This window comes from Thermobia domestica, chromosome 2 (genome assembly GCF_964235325.1).
Source record: "Thermobia domestica chromosome 2, izTheDome1.hap1.1, whole genome shotgun sequence".
In the NCBI taxonomy this organism is placed as follows: domain Eukaryota; kingdom Metazoa; phylum Arthropoda; class Insecta; order Zygentoma; family Lepismatidae; genus Thermobia; species Thermobia domestica.
The window spans coordinates 71,326,195-71,347,677 of NC_137455.1; the positions used below are offsets into that span (position 1 = coordinate 71,326,195).

Consider the following 21,483-nt stretch of genomic DNA (forward strand, 5'->3'; position numbering starts at 1 on the left):
TGTCCTCCTGCCTTTATTTCCTACCATTATGTCCTAAATTCCCCTAAAAGATAGATTGATTCCTTCCTATATCTTGGTTACACATTTGAGTATGAGCTCAAGCTCAAACCTGTAAGTCACCACTAGACGTTGAGAAAAAATTTCGGGGAAGACATGTAAGTTTTTTTGGGGGAAAAAAAAAAGGTAAAGAAATTCAGAATAGATTTCCTGATAATATGGACATCCTTCAGTAAATGTCTGTTTATAGTGTCAGAGAGGATTTGAAACCAGTGAAAGTCTTTTACTGACTTTCGTAGATGCTGGAGAACTATGTACTGATTATCTATTTTCCGAACTACTTACGTTGGCTTGTCTTCATAACAATTCTTCCGCATTCGAATGCAGAACAGAAGCGTGTATTCAACCAGGTAAATATAGTAAAAAATATTCAGGAACAGATTGAAAACAAAATTGCTTTCTTCAATTTTAAGAGTGAGATTTATGTTGTGCTGTATGGAAGTTTTTTTTTTTTTTTTTCTATACGAAATTTCAGCTGAGATAAAAGCAGCCCGGTACAAAAGAAGCTTCGGCTCAACCTAAAAATGATGATAATGATGATGATGACATGTATTTCTGCTAGGGAAGTTCTGCTTTAATTTTGTTACTATAGGGCGAATTTAGTTAGTTTTCTATGAACCCGCAAAAAAAGTTTGCTTTTATCCAGCCACTTCTGGCCATTTTTAGCTGTTGATTTTAGCCAATTTTTCTCGTTGAGCGTTGGCAACACTACGGCGTGCACGGAGCTTGACGGTGTTTTGTTATGTAATTGAGTACAAAAAGTATGAGGAGGATTTGCTTTGGAATTTTTAGCATCATATATTAGCATCCTTCAGCTGTTAAAGTCAGTCATTTCCATACTTCCAATGTCTTCAAGAAATATGAATAAACTTACAACAGAAAACAAACAACTTATGGTATAAATAGAGATTATATAACTGGACTTAACATACAAATTGATCAAAACAAAGTCTTTCTTAAACAGAAAATAAACATAAAGAAGGAAAAGAAAATATATTTCTTTTCCATTATCTTTACAGAAGTGAAGGAGAACTTCAAAACCTGCACGGAAGATCAATTTAGGATCACAGGCGAGAAGGAGTAATTTTCTCACCTTTAATTACGATCACCTGAGGTGGAGAAAAAAGTAGCTAGCCTTGGATACTTGATTGAGTTTTTGTTATATAATCATGTATCTTGCAGCCATGAACTATAGCTTCCTTTTCCCTCTAACCTTGAACTGAAAGTTAGTTTACACGCTCAATCTGGTTAGTATTTCATAAACTTCATTTAAGAGTACGGGTGTTTGTCAAAGTAATTCCATTCAAGTTCATTGTTCAGTACTTTTTAATGCGCCTGTAGGAGTGTGGAATTCAATATCAATTGCACTGACCAACGTAAGCAGCACATAGTCTTGGAAAACTACAATGGCCGCAGTTATGCCCGATTCCGACAGTGAGGACGAATTGCCTCCAGGTTGGGAAGAAAGAGCGACAGTAGACGGAAGAGTGTACTACGCGAAGTAAGTAAACAGTATGAACTGTACTCGCAGTGTGCGTATGCTGTATAATTCATTATAATACAGTCTTATTTTCGGGTTCACTCGAGCAGACGGTTCTACTAAATGGAAAATTAAATTAGTGGAAACGAGATATCAGCGAAAAAACGTGGCGAAAGTGGACGCCCAACTTTGGAATAAATGCCAAAAATTTTCATGGAAACGGACGCCCAACTTTGGAACTTAATCCCATTACACAGCATATTGAAATGGATTTTGAGTGATAGTGAAAGTTATGTATGTATTAGTGTGCACTTCCACTATCCTTGTTTATGCGTATAACCGCCATCGCTCACGCGCCTGCTTCCTACGAACGCACCACCCCGCCATCGCCTGGGCTCTCGTGTTGCGCTCCTGCACTGACTCAGATAACATTCGTACTTTTTAGTGTCCACCAAGCGCATGTTGATTCGTGTTTATGAACTGTAGTTTTTATGGTATACATCCACACTGTATTTATACTGAGCCGTTCTGAAGTTAATCTGAATGTAGCAATGGAGCTCCTTATTTAGTGCATACTCTGCTAAAAGGAATAACGAAGCTGTAATCTGCCCTGAAAATGTAAGAAATGTGTCAAAATTTGGTAGAACCGTCAGATCGATTAATGTCCTATTTTCTAATGATGTATACTAATTACATTTGTGCTGTTGGTAAGGTAGAGTTTGGTGTGCGATAATTAATTTGGGAAGCCTTGTACTTTAAAAATAATTCCGTTTGTGTGTTGCTGTTTTTGAATACCCGACTAAAATATTTAAAAATACCGGTATTTATTACAATGAGAACACACCATTGTACATATTACTATGGAAATTCATATACCGGTACTACCAATGGCTGACCATTTTTGGTTGGTTTGCTTGAATGACGCTATGGTAAGTGTTTAGTAATGGGGGACCGACACTAACGAGGACAGAGAGCAACGTGCCCTGCGGGCCTCTAAACCGCCTTCACTCGGTGACGCTTGCACGGCCATATTAGAAAAATAAACAACTGCTGAACAAGATTGCACTTATTTAATATAAAAACACATTTACACGTGACGTTTCGATCTTCTAGCCAAGATCCGCATCAGACGTGTGAGTGTACGTCTGATGAGGATCTTATGCCGTACTTTTTTGGGGAGGGGGGTCATACAAACTCCACGAGAGGCAATTATTGAAATAACAAGAATCTTTGGTAACTATTTATGTATAAATGGGTCAGAGCCAAAGTGGACTCAAATAATTCGTATCTTTATTCACTTTTCCTACTGATATGCAAAGTAAGTCGTTATATTTCTTTAACTTGGACTAATAAAAGTCGTAGTGAACTGACTTGGACTAAATTAGTACTTCTGTACTCTGTAGTACTTTGAAATTGTCCATATGTAATTCTGTATAATGGTTCCACTTGTGCAATTGTTTATCTTTTTGTCCTTCTGTCCTAATGACTCTTGACGATTATATTAACAAATATGTAAAGATCAGTCAACGTATTTTTATCAGGAGTCCTTAGTGAGTGAGTCGGCAGACGTATCGCATTTTTGGCCAATTAGTCCCGGTTTCGAGTTCAAATGGAGGACAATTTCTCTTGGATGTAAGCCGAAAAGCGGTTTGGATTCCGCTTTAAGCTTATGTGACCCCTTCCAGGATAACCCGTTTGTTGCATACTAACACCAAGGTGAAACAAGCTTATTTCTGTCCATATGTGATATAAATACATAGAGCAAATTATTTAAACAAAAAAAACCTGGTTTAAACCAAAAAATAAAACCGGTTTTCTGGTTTTTTCAATAAAAACCATGGTTTTTGCCAACCCTGGTGGTAAGATAGTAAACCGACAGTAGTTTTCCAATGACTGAACGCCCGCGGCATTATGACATGTTTGTGTAAAATTATAATTGAGCATTCTTGCAACGTGTTTTTCAGAATTGATTAACATCTTGTTAAGGCCCAATAACAAAAATAGAATTTTTCGTATAAACCCAGACTTCTAGGCTTTGTGCATAGTATAACATTTATTTTTAAATTATAAATTTTGCTACATTAACTGGGAAAGCCTGATACAATGCATGAATTACCAGAAAATAATGGAAACATAATCTCACACACTAGAAGAGTGAACCATAAAACCTTTCATTTATTTCTTTACACTTTTCATGATCTATTCATTCATGATTTCATCAATTCAATGCTTTTTCACTAAGTTTCATCTACTTCCGCTCTTGAAATCATTTACCAGATCAAGACCTTGACCACTAACTAATGCGCATTGGACCATTTACTATAACCACAGAGTTTAACTGCCACTTGTATTTCTACATGGTGCTTACCTGGATACATGATAGCTTTTTATCTTTTCTTCCTCCTATCTGATGAAGCGTTTTAGCGAAGAGGATATATTTAGGAATGTTCGGAATTACAGTTTCAGTTTCCGAGTTCAGAATGTTTATAATTCCTAAGTTCCGGAATGACTGGATTTTTAATTTCGATTACGGAATAAAGCTTCTCATTCTGAAATTTTCCGGAATGCCTCCTGGTACGTAGTTATATCATAAATACTGTCACAAGTTTGAATAACACAGAGAGTATTAACACCAAGATAATTATTTTGATCATGTTTTACATTGATATGTTGTACACATGACGCACTAATCATTTTTCGAAATGTCCCCCCTTGGCCTTGATGCAAGCACGAAGTCTGTCCGGCCACTGGTCAATGGCATTACGCACCACGTCCATGGGAAAATTGTTCACTGCTCGGATCAAGGATTGTTTCAGACTGTCGACAGATGGATGCCGTTTATGGCAGACCTTTGACTGAAGGACTGCCCAAAGTTTGTAGTCCAACGGGTTAAGGTCCGGGCTGCTAGAAGGCCAATCAGCGGTAGAAATGAAGTCGGGGACGTTCCATGCCAGCCAGTCCTGGGTTGTGGCCTGGAGCGGAATCCTGCTCGAAGGTCCATCTTTCTCCAGGGAACATGGTAGCAGACAGTGGTTTCACTATAGGTGTTAGCACTGTGTCCTGGTACACCTTGGCAGATGTTTTAACACCTTGTTCGCAAAAGTGCAGCTGGGTTGTGTCTGAGTAGCTCACTCCCCACCAAACCATCACTGAGGCAGGATAATGTGCCCTCTGAACCCTTGGAGCTGCCCCAGCAGCTGCAGTAGATGACGTAGCATACACACTGTCATTTTGGGCGTTGTAGGCCTGCTCAGTTGTGAACACCTTTTCATCAGTGAACAGAATATTTCTGTGCAAATTGTTGGCGTAACGCCGCAACAGTCTATTCGATTTAAGGACTCTCTGTGACATTAATGTTTGGGTCAGAAAGTGACCAGTCCGCCTCTTATACGCCCGTAGATGTAGGTCACTCCTGAACACACGAGGCATGGAATTTCTTATGTTAATCTCAGCAGCCATCACACTTTGTGTTCGAACAGGATTTCTTCGAATTCTTGCTGCGACTGCTTTCTGGACCTGCGGGGTTCGTACCGTTCGTGGTCTGCCACTCCTTGCGCGGTCAGCTGCCGTTCCAGTCTCGGTGTGTCGCTGTATGGCGCGATACACGAATCTCTTGCTAATTTGTAGGGGTTTCAGGAGGTTGAAAATCTCACCTGCTGTCTTCCCGACCTTATGTAGTGCAATTACTGCTACACGATTTTCGTAATCGCCTCACTCCATCAGAACTCAGTACAATATCAACGTATGTCATGAACATCAAACACACACTACCTGCATCTTCTGCTTTATATACAGATGGCAGCACTGCCACTCCGGTTGCGTACAGCGCCACTCCAACCTTTGTGACAGTATTTATGATATAATTAGGTATATTTCATGGTTTTACTCGCTTATTATATTATTAATACATAAAGAGTAACATTATGAGCGTTATATATTTTCCTTTTCGTATTTTACTTTCATTTACTTCCGAAGCCCTTTCCCACGGATGAATTTTCGAAGAAACAAGTTTTGAATGTCCAGTTAGTGATTTGTGCATTACATTGCACTTTTATTCTTCTTTATGGCGGTATTGGGATGTGATTGTGTGTAGTGGTTCCAAGATTTTCTCGCTAATTATCTTAACATTCACAAGTTTAAGGATAACAAGCTAAATTCTTATTGGTGTAAAGGAGAATAAAATAACAATGTAACGCAGGAACATATTTAAGGTTGTTTCTTAAGAAATTCCATCCTTGAGAAAGTTTCCGGAATAAACATAAGCGAAGTATCGGGTGAAAAGGAAAATAAATAACGCACAAAAGGCTATTTTTCAGGATGGAAAATTACAGAAAAAAGTTAAATCTATGTGTTACTATTATTTTCTTTAGCCTAAAGGAGACAGATGAATAATTAAGGTGAATGATTGAGAGAATTGACGGAATGAAATTATGAAAAATTCCCGAGAAAACCCGTGAATACAATATTGTCCACCACAGACATGATATGCGATAAACGAACGACCCCTCGTACCAAAGGAGAGCGCTCTACCACTGTTCGTCATGCTCCCATGGAATATTACAATTTCGAAATTCTGTAAACCATGTTTACTAGTGTTGGAGGCAATAAACTTCTTACTTTCTCTCTGCCTTTTTCCATGCCTGTATGGGATCAGTGTACGCGTCTTTAAATACTTACCTCCACTCTCCTCTATCCTGAGTGTCCCCTGGTTCGCGGTAGCTTAGTGGTAAAGCGTTCAGCTCTGGTGCATGGGGTCCTTGGTTCGATCCGAGCTCGCGCCAAGTGAGCTTTGTGGTGGACAAACACCGTGTGCGTGAATTTCCTCGGTGTTCTCCCGTTCCTCCCACTTTCTTCATTCTACCATTTGATTTATTTCTCATCATCACCGTCTCCTTTAGCCTAGCCGGCATAACGTGGAACTTAAAACTTAAAGATTTCATTTCAGTTTTCTGAGTGTCCCTTATTCTCCATCCTCTGTTCCACAGCTCATGTTGAGTTTTGTTCGTCCATATCCGCTTAAATCTTCACCATTTCTTTTACCTGTACTTCTAGCTTTCCAGTTATCTTTCTCAAATTGTTGTCATTTCTTCATTCTACATGTCCAAGCCATCTCTGCCTCCGTTCTCAAAACTATTTAATCAAGGACCCCACCTTAACAGTACTTCTTATAAAATCGTTCCTTACTTTACCCTTTCTCGTCACACCATCTTAACATCTTCGTCTCCACTACTTCCATCGTGTTTTCCTGGGCTCAGGTTTCACTACTGTATATAAAGACTATCCTTATATAATATAATATGTGAATTATCACTTAGTGCATAAAGTTTTTTATTAACATGAAACAGAATGGCCAATTAAAATAATATTTTTCATTGTGAATATTTCGTACGCGGAAGGTGAGAGAATAGTCAAAGCATTCAAAAATAAGAATAACATGAGGCCAAGGTTGTGTGAACTGAAAAATAAACTTTCCCACAACAAGCTATAACATAACACCTAGCTGACCTCGATATGTGCATCTGTGATCTGATCTATTGTTGGCAAGAAAATTTAAAAACAAAATATCTGATGTTCTGGTGGACAAATACGCGGATTTTCCAAAACTGAACAGAAAAACGAAAATAACCTTTATATTTGTATACATAACAATAATATGTATCAGAAAGCTATAATTTGAACATTTTAAGATTCAAAAATATAGTGCCAACTAGTTGTGACAAACAAGGACATTTACGAGTATAAAAAGATAGATTTTATAAACCAAGAATCATTCTTTCGGAATCGATCATTCATTCGGCTTCCACCATTTCGGACTCACTTCGTTCCGTTCAGAGCTTCGTCATGAAGTCTGAGTAGCTGTCGTCAGGACATTAAATATAAACTCAAAAAGAAATTATAACTAATGAATGATATAGTATAACAAGTCAAAATTATCTATTAGCAATTTACATGCTTTTGTAGTTATTGTATACTTCTTTCTTTAGTACCGTAATATATTTGTGCATTTGACTTACAGCTATGTGTAATTGTTTCTTTTATTCTGAATATTAATTAATTACATTATGCATTTTTCTTATTTTTATTCAATCTCTTCTATTCTACTATCTGTCACATCTGAATGAAATGTCATGGATCATTTGGGTAATGGTCTCCATGTGACAGGCAATTCACTATGACTATAATTCCACTATACTACCCGTTCCATTATTGTGGTATACTATTACACTTTACCCATGACACCGTTGAGAATCAATTTTATATTTATTATTTTTTATATATGTTACTTATTACCGTTTTATATATACACAGGGCCTTTTAACTGGCAACTGACTTTCGTGTCACACAGCACCCCACTCATCCTACAGTTAATCCAGCTAAATTGTATTTTGTGTTGGATTTCTGTATGTAATCCACCATCCTGATTTAGGTACAATCTAAGATACGTAAATTTCGAAGTCGGTAGAAGCCTCTCATCTTGTAGCCGTAGGAACCTCCTGTCTTCATTGTTCGAAACGTATAAAAGATTGAATGAATATCTATGATACCTAGATACTATTTTTAATTTTCGAGGATCAGTAAAGAAGTAATGTCATTTTGACTTCATATGTATTTGTAATCACGTATTTGCGGTACCGCGGCATATTAGTGGGTATTTGGGACTCGCAGAACCATAGACTATGAGACAAACTGACCTTTGTACTTTTTAGTGAATGATAGGGCAACAATGTGGTTAAAGGAATGGAATACCAATGTGAACATTTGAAAATCAAAATAAAGTTTAAACTTTTCATTTTGATTGTACACATTCGTAATATAATAGTAGAATATATATATATAATGCGTTTGATTATTTTAGTATTCAATATTTTAACCTCTAATGGTATCTCTGGGCTAATGATTTCTCAGAAGAAAACACATACTGCTTTACTGCTGCTTGTGTTCACGTGCCTGAATGTTCTTAAAGTGAAGAGTCGTAACTTTTATGGAATTTATAGAATTTAAGAACTGATTCGATGAGTTAAATATTAAATACGTACGAAAACATTATTGTCACTTTTTCAAGACCAAATAATAGTGTTTTCGTGCTTGTCATTTTATTCATTAAGGCAGGTCTTAAATTCTACAAATTCCTAGAAATCTTGCGGTTCTTCTGTCTGAGAAAAATCGCAAGAAGCAGTTCGAGTTTTCTTCTGAGAAACAGTCAGTCTAGACGAAGACTTCAGGACTATCAGAGATTGAAATATTGGATAATAGGATAATCAAACGTGCTTAAAAGGTAAATATAAATTTTTATTATATTACAAAATAAAGGTACTTAAGTAGTTGTTTAAAATACAAACACATTGGAGGCACAAGAGATGCTTATCTTTCAAGCCTTGAGCAGCGTGTTGTCAAAGTGCGGGAGAGGAACAGAAAAGAAGATAGTAATGGAAGAGAGCACTAAATGAACCATTCTCTCTTAATACTTACCCTTGCTTGCTTAGTAGTAGTAGTAAATATATTTACTTCTCTTCCATAAGCCGTTTCGAGATTTTATGGATGTGTGTCTTTCTAGTGCATTCAATGTATGTATGTATGCTCCATCCTTTTAAAATCACAGGAAATTTTAGATTTCGCTTAGGCAGTTGGTATTCCTATCCTAATTACCTCTAGATTCGAGGCTACCTAAGGTACACTCATGTCCCAAATGATTGTCGCATATCTATAACTGTCTTCTTGTAAGAAAATAATATAATAATGATTTTGTAGGGTACTTTTAATATTGATACTATGTGTATAGTCGGGAAATGAATATTTGTGGTAAATTTCATAGGAAAAGAATTATAAATACGAAAATTAGAATCAGTAAACAAAATTTTGCTAAATGGACAAGAAAGTTATTTTCGTTTTATTGTTCTTATTTACTGCTCTTTTGACATGAATTTTGCCACATACATGTCTTTGTTGATTATACACATACTAACATTATAGGAAATACCGGCGAATTCGTTATCCAATTATATTCCTGCAACAACATATTTATAGACATGCGACAATAATTTTCGACATGAGTGTACATCATTACTTTTGGAATGAATCAGGCTTTGGAGTAATACTGCTGTCAGATGCAAAATTCAGATATTTTTCGGAAGTTTTTAAGAAAATGAAGATCTATTAATCTCTTTGAAAGTGAAGGTATTTTAAATAATAACGTATGCCCTTGCCTCGAGACGTTTTTCCAGATTATTGAAATTGCGGAGAATAAGTATGAAGATTAAACAGAAGGAAAATATTAAATCAAGAATGCAGTGCGGAATTGGTGAAAAAGTAAACAGATAATAATCTCTAATCTGCCCGTGCTCTCATTACCTTTCGATTCATGGTTCGTACGTCATTGTGTTTAGAATGATACTACACACGTGCCTCACGACCATAAATTCGGGAAGCACCGGGAAAGTTCAAAACATTTTCTGGAAAAATATGTTTTGCAATCTAGTAGCCACTAGTGGGGCTCCAGAATCAGGTGCCTTTACCAAATTTAGCCCTCCCCCTTCCCCCCAAAAAATGTGATCTAGACTCTATTTTTGACAAGTTTCATTGATGAACGGTTAGTAGCTATGAACCTAAAGAAGATTTTCGAACTAAAATATTGCTGTCTGGGAGGGGTGAAAAAGGGGAAGAGAAAGGATATGTTTTCATATGTATTTGATAACTCTTAACCTTAGAGAGAAAAGGATCGCATAACTTGCACTCCATGACCTTAGTGAGAGAAGGACTGCGTAACTTGCACTAATAATGTAATTGAATACGTGTAAAAACCAGCTGAATAACACCTTTCTGGGGCTATATTGTGGATCACTGATTTCAAAAGGGTTAAACAACAATGTAAGTTTCAATTATACACAAGTAAGTCGAAACTGTGTGGTAATAAATCACCATCTAAACTGTATTATGCTTTATACATGTTAATTAATAATATATGTTATCAAACTGTGTTAGGGGATTTCTTTTATTGAGTATTTGGTAATAAGTTTAACTTCATTAGGTAACTGTATAGATAGTAGAGTGAATAGAATATATATACAGGGTTTTAATGAACTATACCGACAAACTTTTAGGGGTGATTCCTCACATCAAAATAAGAGAAAAAGTTCATATGGACCTATGGCGAAAAGTGCATAGTTTCAGAGCTAGGGCTGTCCAAATTCGCGAAAATGCCAAATTTCGACAGGCCCTATTTCCAATTCGAGAGAAAACTGAAACCGGCCCCATGGTTATGCCGGTTAGGCTAAAGGAGACGGAGATGATGAGAGATGAATGAAATGGTGGAATGAAGAAAGTGGGAGGAAACAGGAGAACTCCGAGAAAACCCACGAGAACGGTGTTTGTCCATCACAATGTCCACACGGCGCGAAGTGGGATCGAACAAAGGACCCTAAGCACCGGAGGTGAACGCTCTACCACTGAGCCACCGCGCCCCCTCCACTTCGAGAGACTGTGGATTGTCAGCAGCACGGTTTCTCGTACTCGGGAAAACGCATGGTGCGATGGTTTCTTTCCCGCTTATAAGTGAAGAAAACGTGAAATATTCCGTGAAGAAATATATATCATCACACGTTATTCCGAACACAAAGAAACATGCAGCTGCCTGTTTCTAACACTTCCGCCTTCCCTCCAAAGCATTGGATGTCCATTGTTGTCAAGGATACTTCCTGCCTACTTTGGACCCGTCTTGAAATCAGGGTATACCTGAAAACTCTATTGAAAACGTATATGAGAATTACACCCTGTAGGTAACACACTCTACACCTATTGACAATTGATAAAATATGCACTTTTAGATTTGTTTGCATGGCTTTCTTTACGCTGATGAGAACCATAATCCACAGTTTCTGGAATTTGAAATAGGGCCTATTGAAACTTAGCTTTTTCGCGATTTTGGATAGCCGTAGCTCTGACACTATGCACTTTTTGCAATAGGTCCATAGGGACTTTTGCTCTTATTTTGATGTGAGGAATCACCTCTTACATTTTGTCGGTATAGTTCATTAACATCCTGTATATATTACTAATAAAATTAATATATTTCGGAAACCTTATCGAGTTTCCATTATCAACTACCCTTAGAGTCTTAAAACATATTCAGCAGAAAGATCTGCACATCTAAAAGCTTCTACTTAAATTCATAGCTTCGATTTATATACAAAATATCGTGTTTTTAACCCAGTAACGTCGTAAGATATCTCACATATTTTGGGAGGCTAACCTGTGTATACATTCCCTTTTTTTGTTAATTAAGCTTAATGTAGGTGCGCTTTTTTACTTTTCCAGCCTCCACCTTCCCCTGCTGTGACCAATTGTTATGGACTCCACCTCTTGTCTCTTTGGTTTTCCCCTACTTAGTACTTTCTTTCGTAGCTTTCTCTTTTCAGCTTCTTCGCAGGAGAGGCGAGGCATATTTTTTTTAATACATAGTCCCTTAATATTTTAAACTATGCTCTTGCTGTTTCATCACCATTTTTCTAAATAATTTATTCGCTCGTTTGTTATGTTTTAAAACAATACATAAAGGCACACAAAAAGTTACTCTGCCCATAAACGAAAACTTTTCAGTTCGTCAACACGAATGTTAATGATTTTCCTAATTATAAATTTTAGTATTAGTCAGAATTACTCGAAACTTGGACACAAAAAAAAAAAAAAAAAAAAAAAACAGTGTAACCAAGAAATTTGTAATATAATAAATTATTATTATTATTATTATTTTTATACCACAAATTCAGTAAATGCATAACCAAAATTCTGTTATTCAATTTTTAAGTACATTAAATATTTTCGTTTTAATGACACGCTGATCGTTAACAAAACAGAAGAGCAATTACAATACTTGGGTAAGCAACTAGAAATTATAAATTCTAAAATTAAGTTTATGTTAGAATAAAACGGTTCTTTCAAAAATTATGTTATTGAGCCATTAAATAAAGCGAAGCTACGTTACAATTATTTCATTTATTTATATCTGGTTGTCCTGACAACCTCTTATTCACAATCTCATTATTTAAAAACCTATGACAACATATAAGTATCTTCTTTATATCGATATTATATCTCACTAACTTCCTTTTCTTCTTCAAATAACTTAGTTTAGTACATATATAAAAATACTTTACGCCCAAAATTTACAAGTGATAACAATGTACAAAAATATACAACGTACGGTTGTATATTATGGCGCCCGACGGACTTTTCTTTTTATTAAGTAAATGAATAAAAAGAAAAAGAACTCTGGATCGTTTACTTTTACATATTAATCATTTGAGTTTTCGAATGCACCTCGTATACTTGAAAATTACAATTCATATAATTATACATATATATCATATTTAATTCTATAACAATATTATTATAATATTTATTATCATATTTATTTTAAACTTTATCATCATCTTCATTTATTTATACATTTCAACGACGATAAGGCACATTCGAAATTTGATTTGCAAGTTGTTTGATTTTAAGTCCTTTTTCGGGTCCATTAACTGCTTGTTACAAGTTAATAATTATTTACTTAGGCATCATGAAGAAGGTTTTGAAAAAGATGTAAATGATATTCATATAGTTGTTCATTGCACGTAGAATGATCGGATATAAGATATAGTTAAACAAAATATAGATTAAAATTGAAATATGATAATGGTCAGAACATAACATAATAATTAACGTCTTATTAACATCATAACATGAATAATGTGATTGATATTGCATTTTGGCATCATAGGAAAACGCATGAACGGTATGAAATACAAATATTAAAAATTAAAAAAAAAAAAAAAAACATAACATTAAGACATATGTGGCCATATTAAGAATCAATTTGATATATCCTTTCGGACGCCCCTACATTAGCTTAAGTTACATGACGAATGCATTTCTTTAGGTTGCATTGAAAGTCATAAACCGGAATACAGTCTGTCGCGTTATTTACATCTACAGTTCTTTGTTTCCTATTTTAAGAATTTTTGCCATCTGAGAAATTTCTATGAAATTCAATTCGAATAAAACTAGATCTAGTGATTACAAGCTTCTTAAATATAGTACAATTACTATTACCGTTGTTGCTAGGATTAGGTTTGGTTACACGATTACTATTACTGTTGCTGGTAGGGTTAGGTTTGGTTATCTTACCGGTAAAATTCGATTCAGTTCTCATCCTTTTGACTGGTGACGAAATGTTATGTCTTCTAATAAGGCTGTACCTATTTCTGCCACAATATTCACGGCACTTTGTCCTACCACGGTTTCGGTTCGATGGAATCTTCCTTTGGTCATCTGCTGTGTCACTGTCCTGCTTCTTGGAAATAACCTCCTCGCTGCCAGGCGGATAATTTTCATCTGATTTGCTTCCTTTTCTATCAACCCATTTTAGCCTCGCAATATTATCGGAGGTAAGTTCTTTGCTTCCATTCGCTTCAAGGATTTGCAAAACAGGAACAGAATCAAAGCACTGTAAGTTATTGTTGGTCTGTGCACTACCACGGGATGGAAGACAAATTCTGGGGTCATGCCGATTCTCTTGGGAACAACCATCGTTCTCTGCATTCTCGTTGTTTTGATCCATTACACTCAGCTTTATATGTTCATGAACTGTAACTTCAATTCCTACAAGATCTACAGAACCTTGAGAGTCGGTGAATTTCTGTACTATCCCTTTCTTCATCATAAAGTCCGAATTTGGTAGCAATTTGTTGGTTCATCTGATTTAATTGTTCCTGTATTCGATCCCACTTACCATCATTGCGTTGCTGCAGTTGCTCTAGCTTTTCATCATTGCGTTGCTGCAATTGCTCTAGTTTTTCATCATTGCGTTGTTGCATTTGTTCAAGCTTCGCATCAAAATGTTGAGCTTGATCCTTGATTTGTTGCGATATTTGTCTTAATAAGTCCATCATGTTGTCTGAAGAATTTGTTACTTCAGTGCCACTATCTGGAGCATTCATAACGTTTCTATAGATAGTTCGGCCACTTCGGGGGCGCGGTGGCTCAGTGGTAGAGCGTTCACCTCCGGTGCTTGGGGTCCCTGGTTCGATCCCAGCTCGCGCCATGTGGACTTTGTGGTGGACAAACACCGTGCTCGTGGGTTTTCTCGGGGTTCTCCCGTTTCCTCCCACTTTCTTCATTCCACCATTTCACTCATTTCTCATTATCACCGTCTCCTTTAGCCTAACCGGCATAACCGTGGGACGTAAAACTAAAGATTTCATTTTTCATTTTCAATTCGGCCACTTCTCAAAATGGTACAATTAATAATTGGCTCAATGTTGTTCGCTTCTACTTTATTTCAAAACGAACGAAACAACTACTCCTTTTCCTGTTCCCGGTGTTTCACGGTTTAACTTTTCCTTCCTTCCCGGGTTTCGGCACCATATAAAACGGTTCTTTCAAAAATTATGTTATTGAGCCATTAAAGAAAGCGAAGCTACGTTGCAATTATTTTATTTATTTATATCTGGTTGTCCTGACAACCTCTTATTCACAATCTCATTATTTAAAAACCTATGACAACATATAAGTATCTTCTTTATATCGATATTATATCTGACTAACTTCCTTTTCTTCTTCAAATAACTTAGTTTAGTACATATATAAAAATACTTTACGCCCAAAATTTACAAATGATAACAATGTACAAAAATATACAACGTACCGTTGTAAGAAAGAGATGAAAATAACATTATTGATTTTTTGGATTTAATTTTTTCATAGATTAATAAATTTCAATCTAAAATCTATGGAAAACCTACTACCAATACGTCCTAGATACGTAAGAAATCTAGACATTCATGGATGGTTAAGGCGAACATCCGAATAAACATATTTATTAGAGCATATAGATTGATTATCTTGCCGGCGGTTCTAAATGAAGAAATTGAGCTCATTATTAAAGTGGGACTGGTTAATGATTATAATAGACACACTATAGTAGGTTGGTAAAAACAGATCTTAAATATCGTGATAAGATGGGAAAAGAGAAAGAATAGTAAAAATGATACAAACAAAAAGACAAATGAGTTTATTTTCCGTTCTTCCCAAACGAATCGTATAGTTTCTGGAAAATAGCTTTAAACATAATTTAAAAGACAGCTTAAAACTACCAATAAATTTGGAAAGGTCTAAGTCAATATAAAACCAATTTTGTAGACAAAAATTCTTTAAACGGAATATATGAAACATCTTGTTCCTACTTAGATACCTATATAGATATAACTAGAAGGAATATCAATACGAGATTAAAAGAACACCTGACGGAATTTCGAGAGGATAAGAAGGATGTCTCTGGGAGGAGAGGAAGTGGGTACCATTATCTCAAAATTCTTTGTTTATACTACCGAATTTTCTGTGGAAGTTTCGAGGAATTCTAGCTCTACTAAAATTAATAATCATAGATGTGTATCGATACAGGATGTGGCAACGTTGTACTGGTTTGGATTCCGTACTGCTTTAGGTGGGATACCAAAGAATAAGTGAAGAACTAAGACAAAAATACTTCCATTTTCCTGCAAAAGAGTACATTGTAATAGGTATAATCTTTTAGTTCAGTGCACTTACACTAAGCTTACTTCATAAAAAATGTGTATATATATACAGTGGAGTCTCTTTAATTCGAAGTCCAAGGGGACAGGGAAAAAAATCGAATTATCCAAAATTCGAATTAACCAAAAACTCTCATTTTAAAGTAAAATTAAGGAAACAAAATAACTGTACTGTATATGGAAAACTAACATGCAGTGCACCCTACCTTTAAAAGCACCTTACCTATTAAACAACCACATTTTCGTAAGGAATTAGAATACTCTCCGCGATCCGGCATTGTGCATAATGCACGCCAATAGATCATAAACGAATCTGTTTACATTTTTGTCACTGCTTTTAGTTCAGTTAATTGGAATTGCACAAATGTCTCGCACAAGTCATTTGCTAGTGGAGGACAGGGTTCAAGGTCATTCACACTTCTATTGAAGGGACAGATACTTCCAGGTTATTGAGAAGGAGGAGAGATGCATACCAACCACCTTCTACTAGATTCTCTAGAGCGAGAGGGGATCCAGCGGAGGTGGTATCAACAAATAATGCTTTCTCTTTCCCACGGTCGCTTCTGGATAAGATAACGGATAAACAAAAACCAGTTGGAATTGCATTGTTCTGTTTGTAATCTGTCGAACACTGACATTTTCCATTGTAAATACTTCGAATTATCCAAACAGGAGATTCAAAAGTTCGATTAATCCACGATTTTTTACCATTGTTTTTAATACAGTTTTCAAGGGGAATAGACTTTAGTTCGAAATATCCAATAATTCGAATTATCCAAGTTTGAATTAAAAAGAGTCCGCTGTATATGATAACCCTCCTCCCCCCCCCCCAAAAAAAAAAAAACAGCTATCTGAAGACGTAACAAGGTTAAAAACTTTTATTTATTTATTTATTTAATTGAAGATATCACTGAAGTGGAAGTTTTCAGCATGTGAAGATCTTTATGCTGAATATTTTAAGCCTCATCGTTGATAAAGGAAACTTGAAGTTTCTGACCAGTTGGATTTTGTTTCCTTAAAAATAGAAGAAGGTTAATAATAAATTTAATTGTATGGCTATTGAACTTAATTCTGAAATTAATTAGTATTTTCTTTTGTTTATTTTTAGCCACTCAACGAAAACAACCCAATGGACTCATCCTCGAACAGGAAAGAAGAAGGTGGTTTCAGGCGGTTAGTTTCACTGTTTGGTTTATTATTATTATTATTACTTTGTTGTTAGTCTTAGAATAACTTTTAATAATCCATCTTATTATACACTCCAAACACTTTGTCTACACGGATTCTGTCGAAGAATTTAAAGCTTAAAATATATGAAACGATAGTTATGTCTATACTGTATGATTGTGAAACACGAAGCTCTCATTTCACTTCTGCACCATTCGCGAAACATTTGTCGCTAAGGTGGGCTTTCAGGAACCAAAAAGGCGAAAAGCAATTGACGCTAAGTCTGAACTGTACGGTGGCCGTTGAAGAAATTACAACCCGAATTCCACAAGACGCTCCTGGGTTGCTTGAGCCGCTTACGACTTGGCATTTTCTTGGTGGAACAATTTCCCTCCGTTCAGCAGTGTTAAACAGTTTATTTATCTAAACATCACGGTATGATGCAAGAGTCACAGACACTCCTTGCCTTTACAAATAAACAAACAGATCGCTCTGCCAGTCCGAGAACACAGTAAATAACTTTCCCAGCCGAGCACATAACCTTGAATTTTTTCGCTTTCCGTGAAGAGGGTGTTTCCTTCCCTCGTTTTAGGCCGTTATGATGCACCCATGTTTCATGATCTGAGTCTGTCCTTTAAGCATATCTTCTGTTCCTTGGAGAGATGTTCCAATGACAGATTCATTTGAATGATTTTGTGTTCTTCAGTCAAATGTCTGGGATACCCACTGTGCACACTTTTCGGACATCAAATGCTTGCACACCATGCTGTAGGCTAACACGTGTGAATACTCAACTTCAGATGCAATGCAGTCAATCGATACACGTCTGGTCTCACTAACCCTCCTCCACCTCTGCAATGTTACATCTGTTTCAGTCTCTTTTGTGCGCCCGGGTTGTTGTTCCGCCTACAGTTCACATGTCTTACAGTGAATTTCGCGATCCATTTATGTGCTTCTTACCGCAACAGACACTTCTTCCCATGCAAGGGCAACATTTCCTTACAGTCTTTCTTGGCAGGAAGAACTTTGGCCCTCAGTGCCCGAAACTGATATTCAAAGCCTCAGTAAGAAGATGGTGTTTCTACCTGTTTAGATAATTTGAAAATACTCACTGCTATTTCATGTTTTGTGTTGCAGTTTCTAACCTACTTAATGATTTTTTTCCGTAATATGGACCTGAGAAGATCGCAGCTCCTTTGTTAAAATCATTGCCCAGGAATAATAATAATAATAACCCAAGCGATTATTGAACCTATCCTTTTCCCTAGAACATAAGCTTCCAACTTTTTTTTTCTTTCTTTTTGGGTTGCGACACACTGTACTGAACACCCATGAAATCACGACACAATTGTTTGATTTTTTTTTTTATTATTATTATTAATATATATAAAAATGAAAGTGACTGTGTTTGTGACTTGAACCACCCGATCGATCTCTATCAAATTTTCAACGTAGATCAGGTTCGAGCCTGGGATGATTTTTATCATTTCACTTTGACGGTGTAACTCAGGGAAGTGAGAGATATTTAGAACTGATCAAAAATGATTGATATTAGTGCTGAATCCACAGTTTTCAGGACTGAGATGAAAAGTGACACTTCCGAACCGGTTTAAACCAAATTCAGCCCTGTAAATTGGGGGAGGAGAAGATATATATATAAATGATGGAAAATGACCGATATTAGTGTCGAGTCCATAGGTTTCGGGTGGATGAGACAAGTAATGACACTTCCAATGCCGTTTAAATCCAAATTTAGTCCCAGTTAGTACTCTAAGGGACGGTGACATGTAAAAATAATTTAAAATGACCAATCTTGGTGTCGAATTCATAGTTTCGGGGAGCTTCAAGTTGATTGGTGACAGTTTTGGTGCCCTTTGTGTTCAAAATTAAACGTATCCTCCCCATGCGAAGCACGGGCATTCTGCTAGTAATAATATACATTATAATAATGTAAAACAATAACAGTTACAGTATGTAGTATTGAATATTGTTGCTGCCACTGAAGGCGTTGACTGGTACAATCTAACTCAAAGTCGATTTTGACTTATTACTAAATGGTTCATGATTTTCAGATTCCAAAATTTCGCGAAACACCGGTTGGAAACCACTGCCCTAGAAAGTTACTTTTGTTTATTTTTATTTTTTAAAGAACCAAGACAAAATAAGAGGCTTTCTTTCCATTAACAGAGGATGCAATTTCAAGAAGATAAGACAAAACACAGTTCTGTTGAAATAAATATGTTCCCAGTTTTATCAACGGCTTACTCTCTCGTTATTTTCAAGGATACAGGACCAAGGAGATGAAGGTAAAGCAAATAAGGTAATGAATGGAATCGGTACGAATATGAAAGGAACACATTAGAATGAATTCTAACACATTGCAAATAAGTAAATGTGTTAACTAATTGAGTAATGAAAATGGAGACAGGATAGGGATAACCCCAAGAAAACCTTCCTGACAGGTGGTCCACCAGGCTCAAATGGCCAGCAGCAACTCCTTACAGTAAAGAAGAGTTAATGATTTTATATTACAGTCCGTTTGAAAAGTATACCTACTATACACCTATATAAACAGTTTTATATGAAGGGTACGGGGAAAAAACAAGGAATGTCCATGTATGTGCTTTTTCGGGTGCTTTGTCCTAATTGTTGGTGACTCTTGGCACTATTTGACTGTCTATGCCATGCATGGATAGATGTAGAAGTGTTCATGTAAAAAGTGGCAAAAGATTTTATAACCCTATTCTTTGTACGCGGTTTTCAATATTAAAACGCCGTTTTCTCGAAAATGCAGTTTTGTGACATTCCTTGTTTTTTCCCCTTACCCTTCATATGTTGAACGATTTTGTTGCCTGAGCAGAGAATTATTTTTTCTACAAGGTTGATAACGGTGCGTTGTGTACAGTTTGCTACGCGAGCCAGTTAGATTGATTACCTTGAGACGAGGTGTGCCTAGTTTTGTGTTGTTCATTGTATATTCATGCTATATCAACCTCGCGTTTATATATATTAAAGAAAGCCGACGGAACAGTTCTCACTGATATAGATACCATCTTAAATACATGGAAAGATTTCTTTGACAATTTGCTTAACACACAGCTAAAAACTAATCTTCGTGAAAAAAGGGAAATTCACACAGCAGAACCTTATATTCCACAGCCTAATTGAATAGAAGTAGAAATCGCTATAAAAAAAAATTAAAGAACATAAGTCTTCGGGTGTAGACGAAATTCCGGCTTAGTTATTTTAGCTGTAGGGAAAGAAAAATGAAATGAAATCTTTAAATTTTACGTCCCACAGTTATGCCGGCTAGGCTAAAGGAGACGGTGATGATGAGAAATGAATGAAATGGTGGAATCAAGAAAGTAGGAGGAAACAGTAGAACCTGGAGAAAACCCACATACACCGTGTTTGTCCACTTCCAAGTTCACTTTGCGCGAGCTTGGATCGAACCAAGAACCCCAGGCACCAGAGGTGAACTCTCTACCACTGAGCCACCGCGACCCCTACTGTAGTAAAAGAATTGAGGAACAAGATACACTAACTCTCTGAATCAGGAGGAATTGCCACAGAATGGAAGTAATCAATCATTGTTCCAATTCACAAGAAAGGCGACAAAGCAGATTGTAATAATTATCGGATTTAGATTATTAGTGCGGATTTAGACGAAATCGATCAACTATCGACCAGATGTTTTCCATTCGACAAATACTCGAAAGGAAATGTGAGCTCATCCGTGGCTAAGCAGTTAGCATACGCGCCTTTGGCGCGGGAGACCCGGGTTCTATTCCCGGCGGGAGCTCATGTGGTTCGGATTCCACGTTCATCAGTAGGTCCGCGTCTCATATAATCTCGCTGATTATGTAAATTTAATAGGGGATGATAGGAGAACAATAGAAAGAAATGCGGAGGTCTTATTAAACACTTGCAGGGACATGGGGTTAGAAGTAAATCCAGAGAAAACTAAATACATGGAAGTTCGTCAGGATCGTAATACTGCAAATTATGGATGCGTTAAAATATTAAATAATACTTTCGATAATGGGGATACGTTTAAATATCTAGGATCAATATTGACAGACCAAAGCTATATCCATGAAGAAATTAAATGTCAACTAAAATCAGAAAATTTGTGTTATTACTAGTTCAAAATCTTTTGTCGTCATGAATTCTGTCGAGGAATTTGAAACTTAAAATATATAAAACGAT

The 21,483-nt window shown here is 36.4% G+C and overlaps 1 protein-coding gene across 2 annotated transcripts in view; it reads left to right on the top strand.

Moving 5' to 3' along the window:
- The first annotated feature begins 363 nt into the window (after window positions 1-363).
- The window catches only part of Wwox (WW domain-containing oxidoreductase), a 75,106-nt gene continuing 53,986 nt past the window's right edge, over window positions 364-21,483 (top strand). The window contains exons 1-2 of one of the 2 annotated variants that reach the window (XM_081741790.1): window positions 364-407; window positions 17,216-17,280. In XM_081741790.1, the coding sequence (XP_081597916.1) occupies window positions 379-407; window positions 17,216-17,280 (94 nt within the window). In that variant the 5' untranslated portion in view covers window positions 364-378. Of the gene's footprint in view, window positions 408-793; window positions 1,559-17,215; window positions 17,281-21,483 lie in introns of those variants that run through there. The other variant, XM_081741787.1, reaches the window with a different exon arrangement.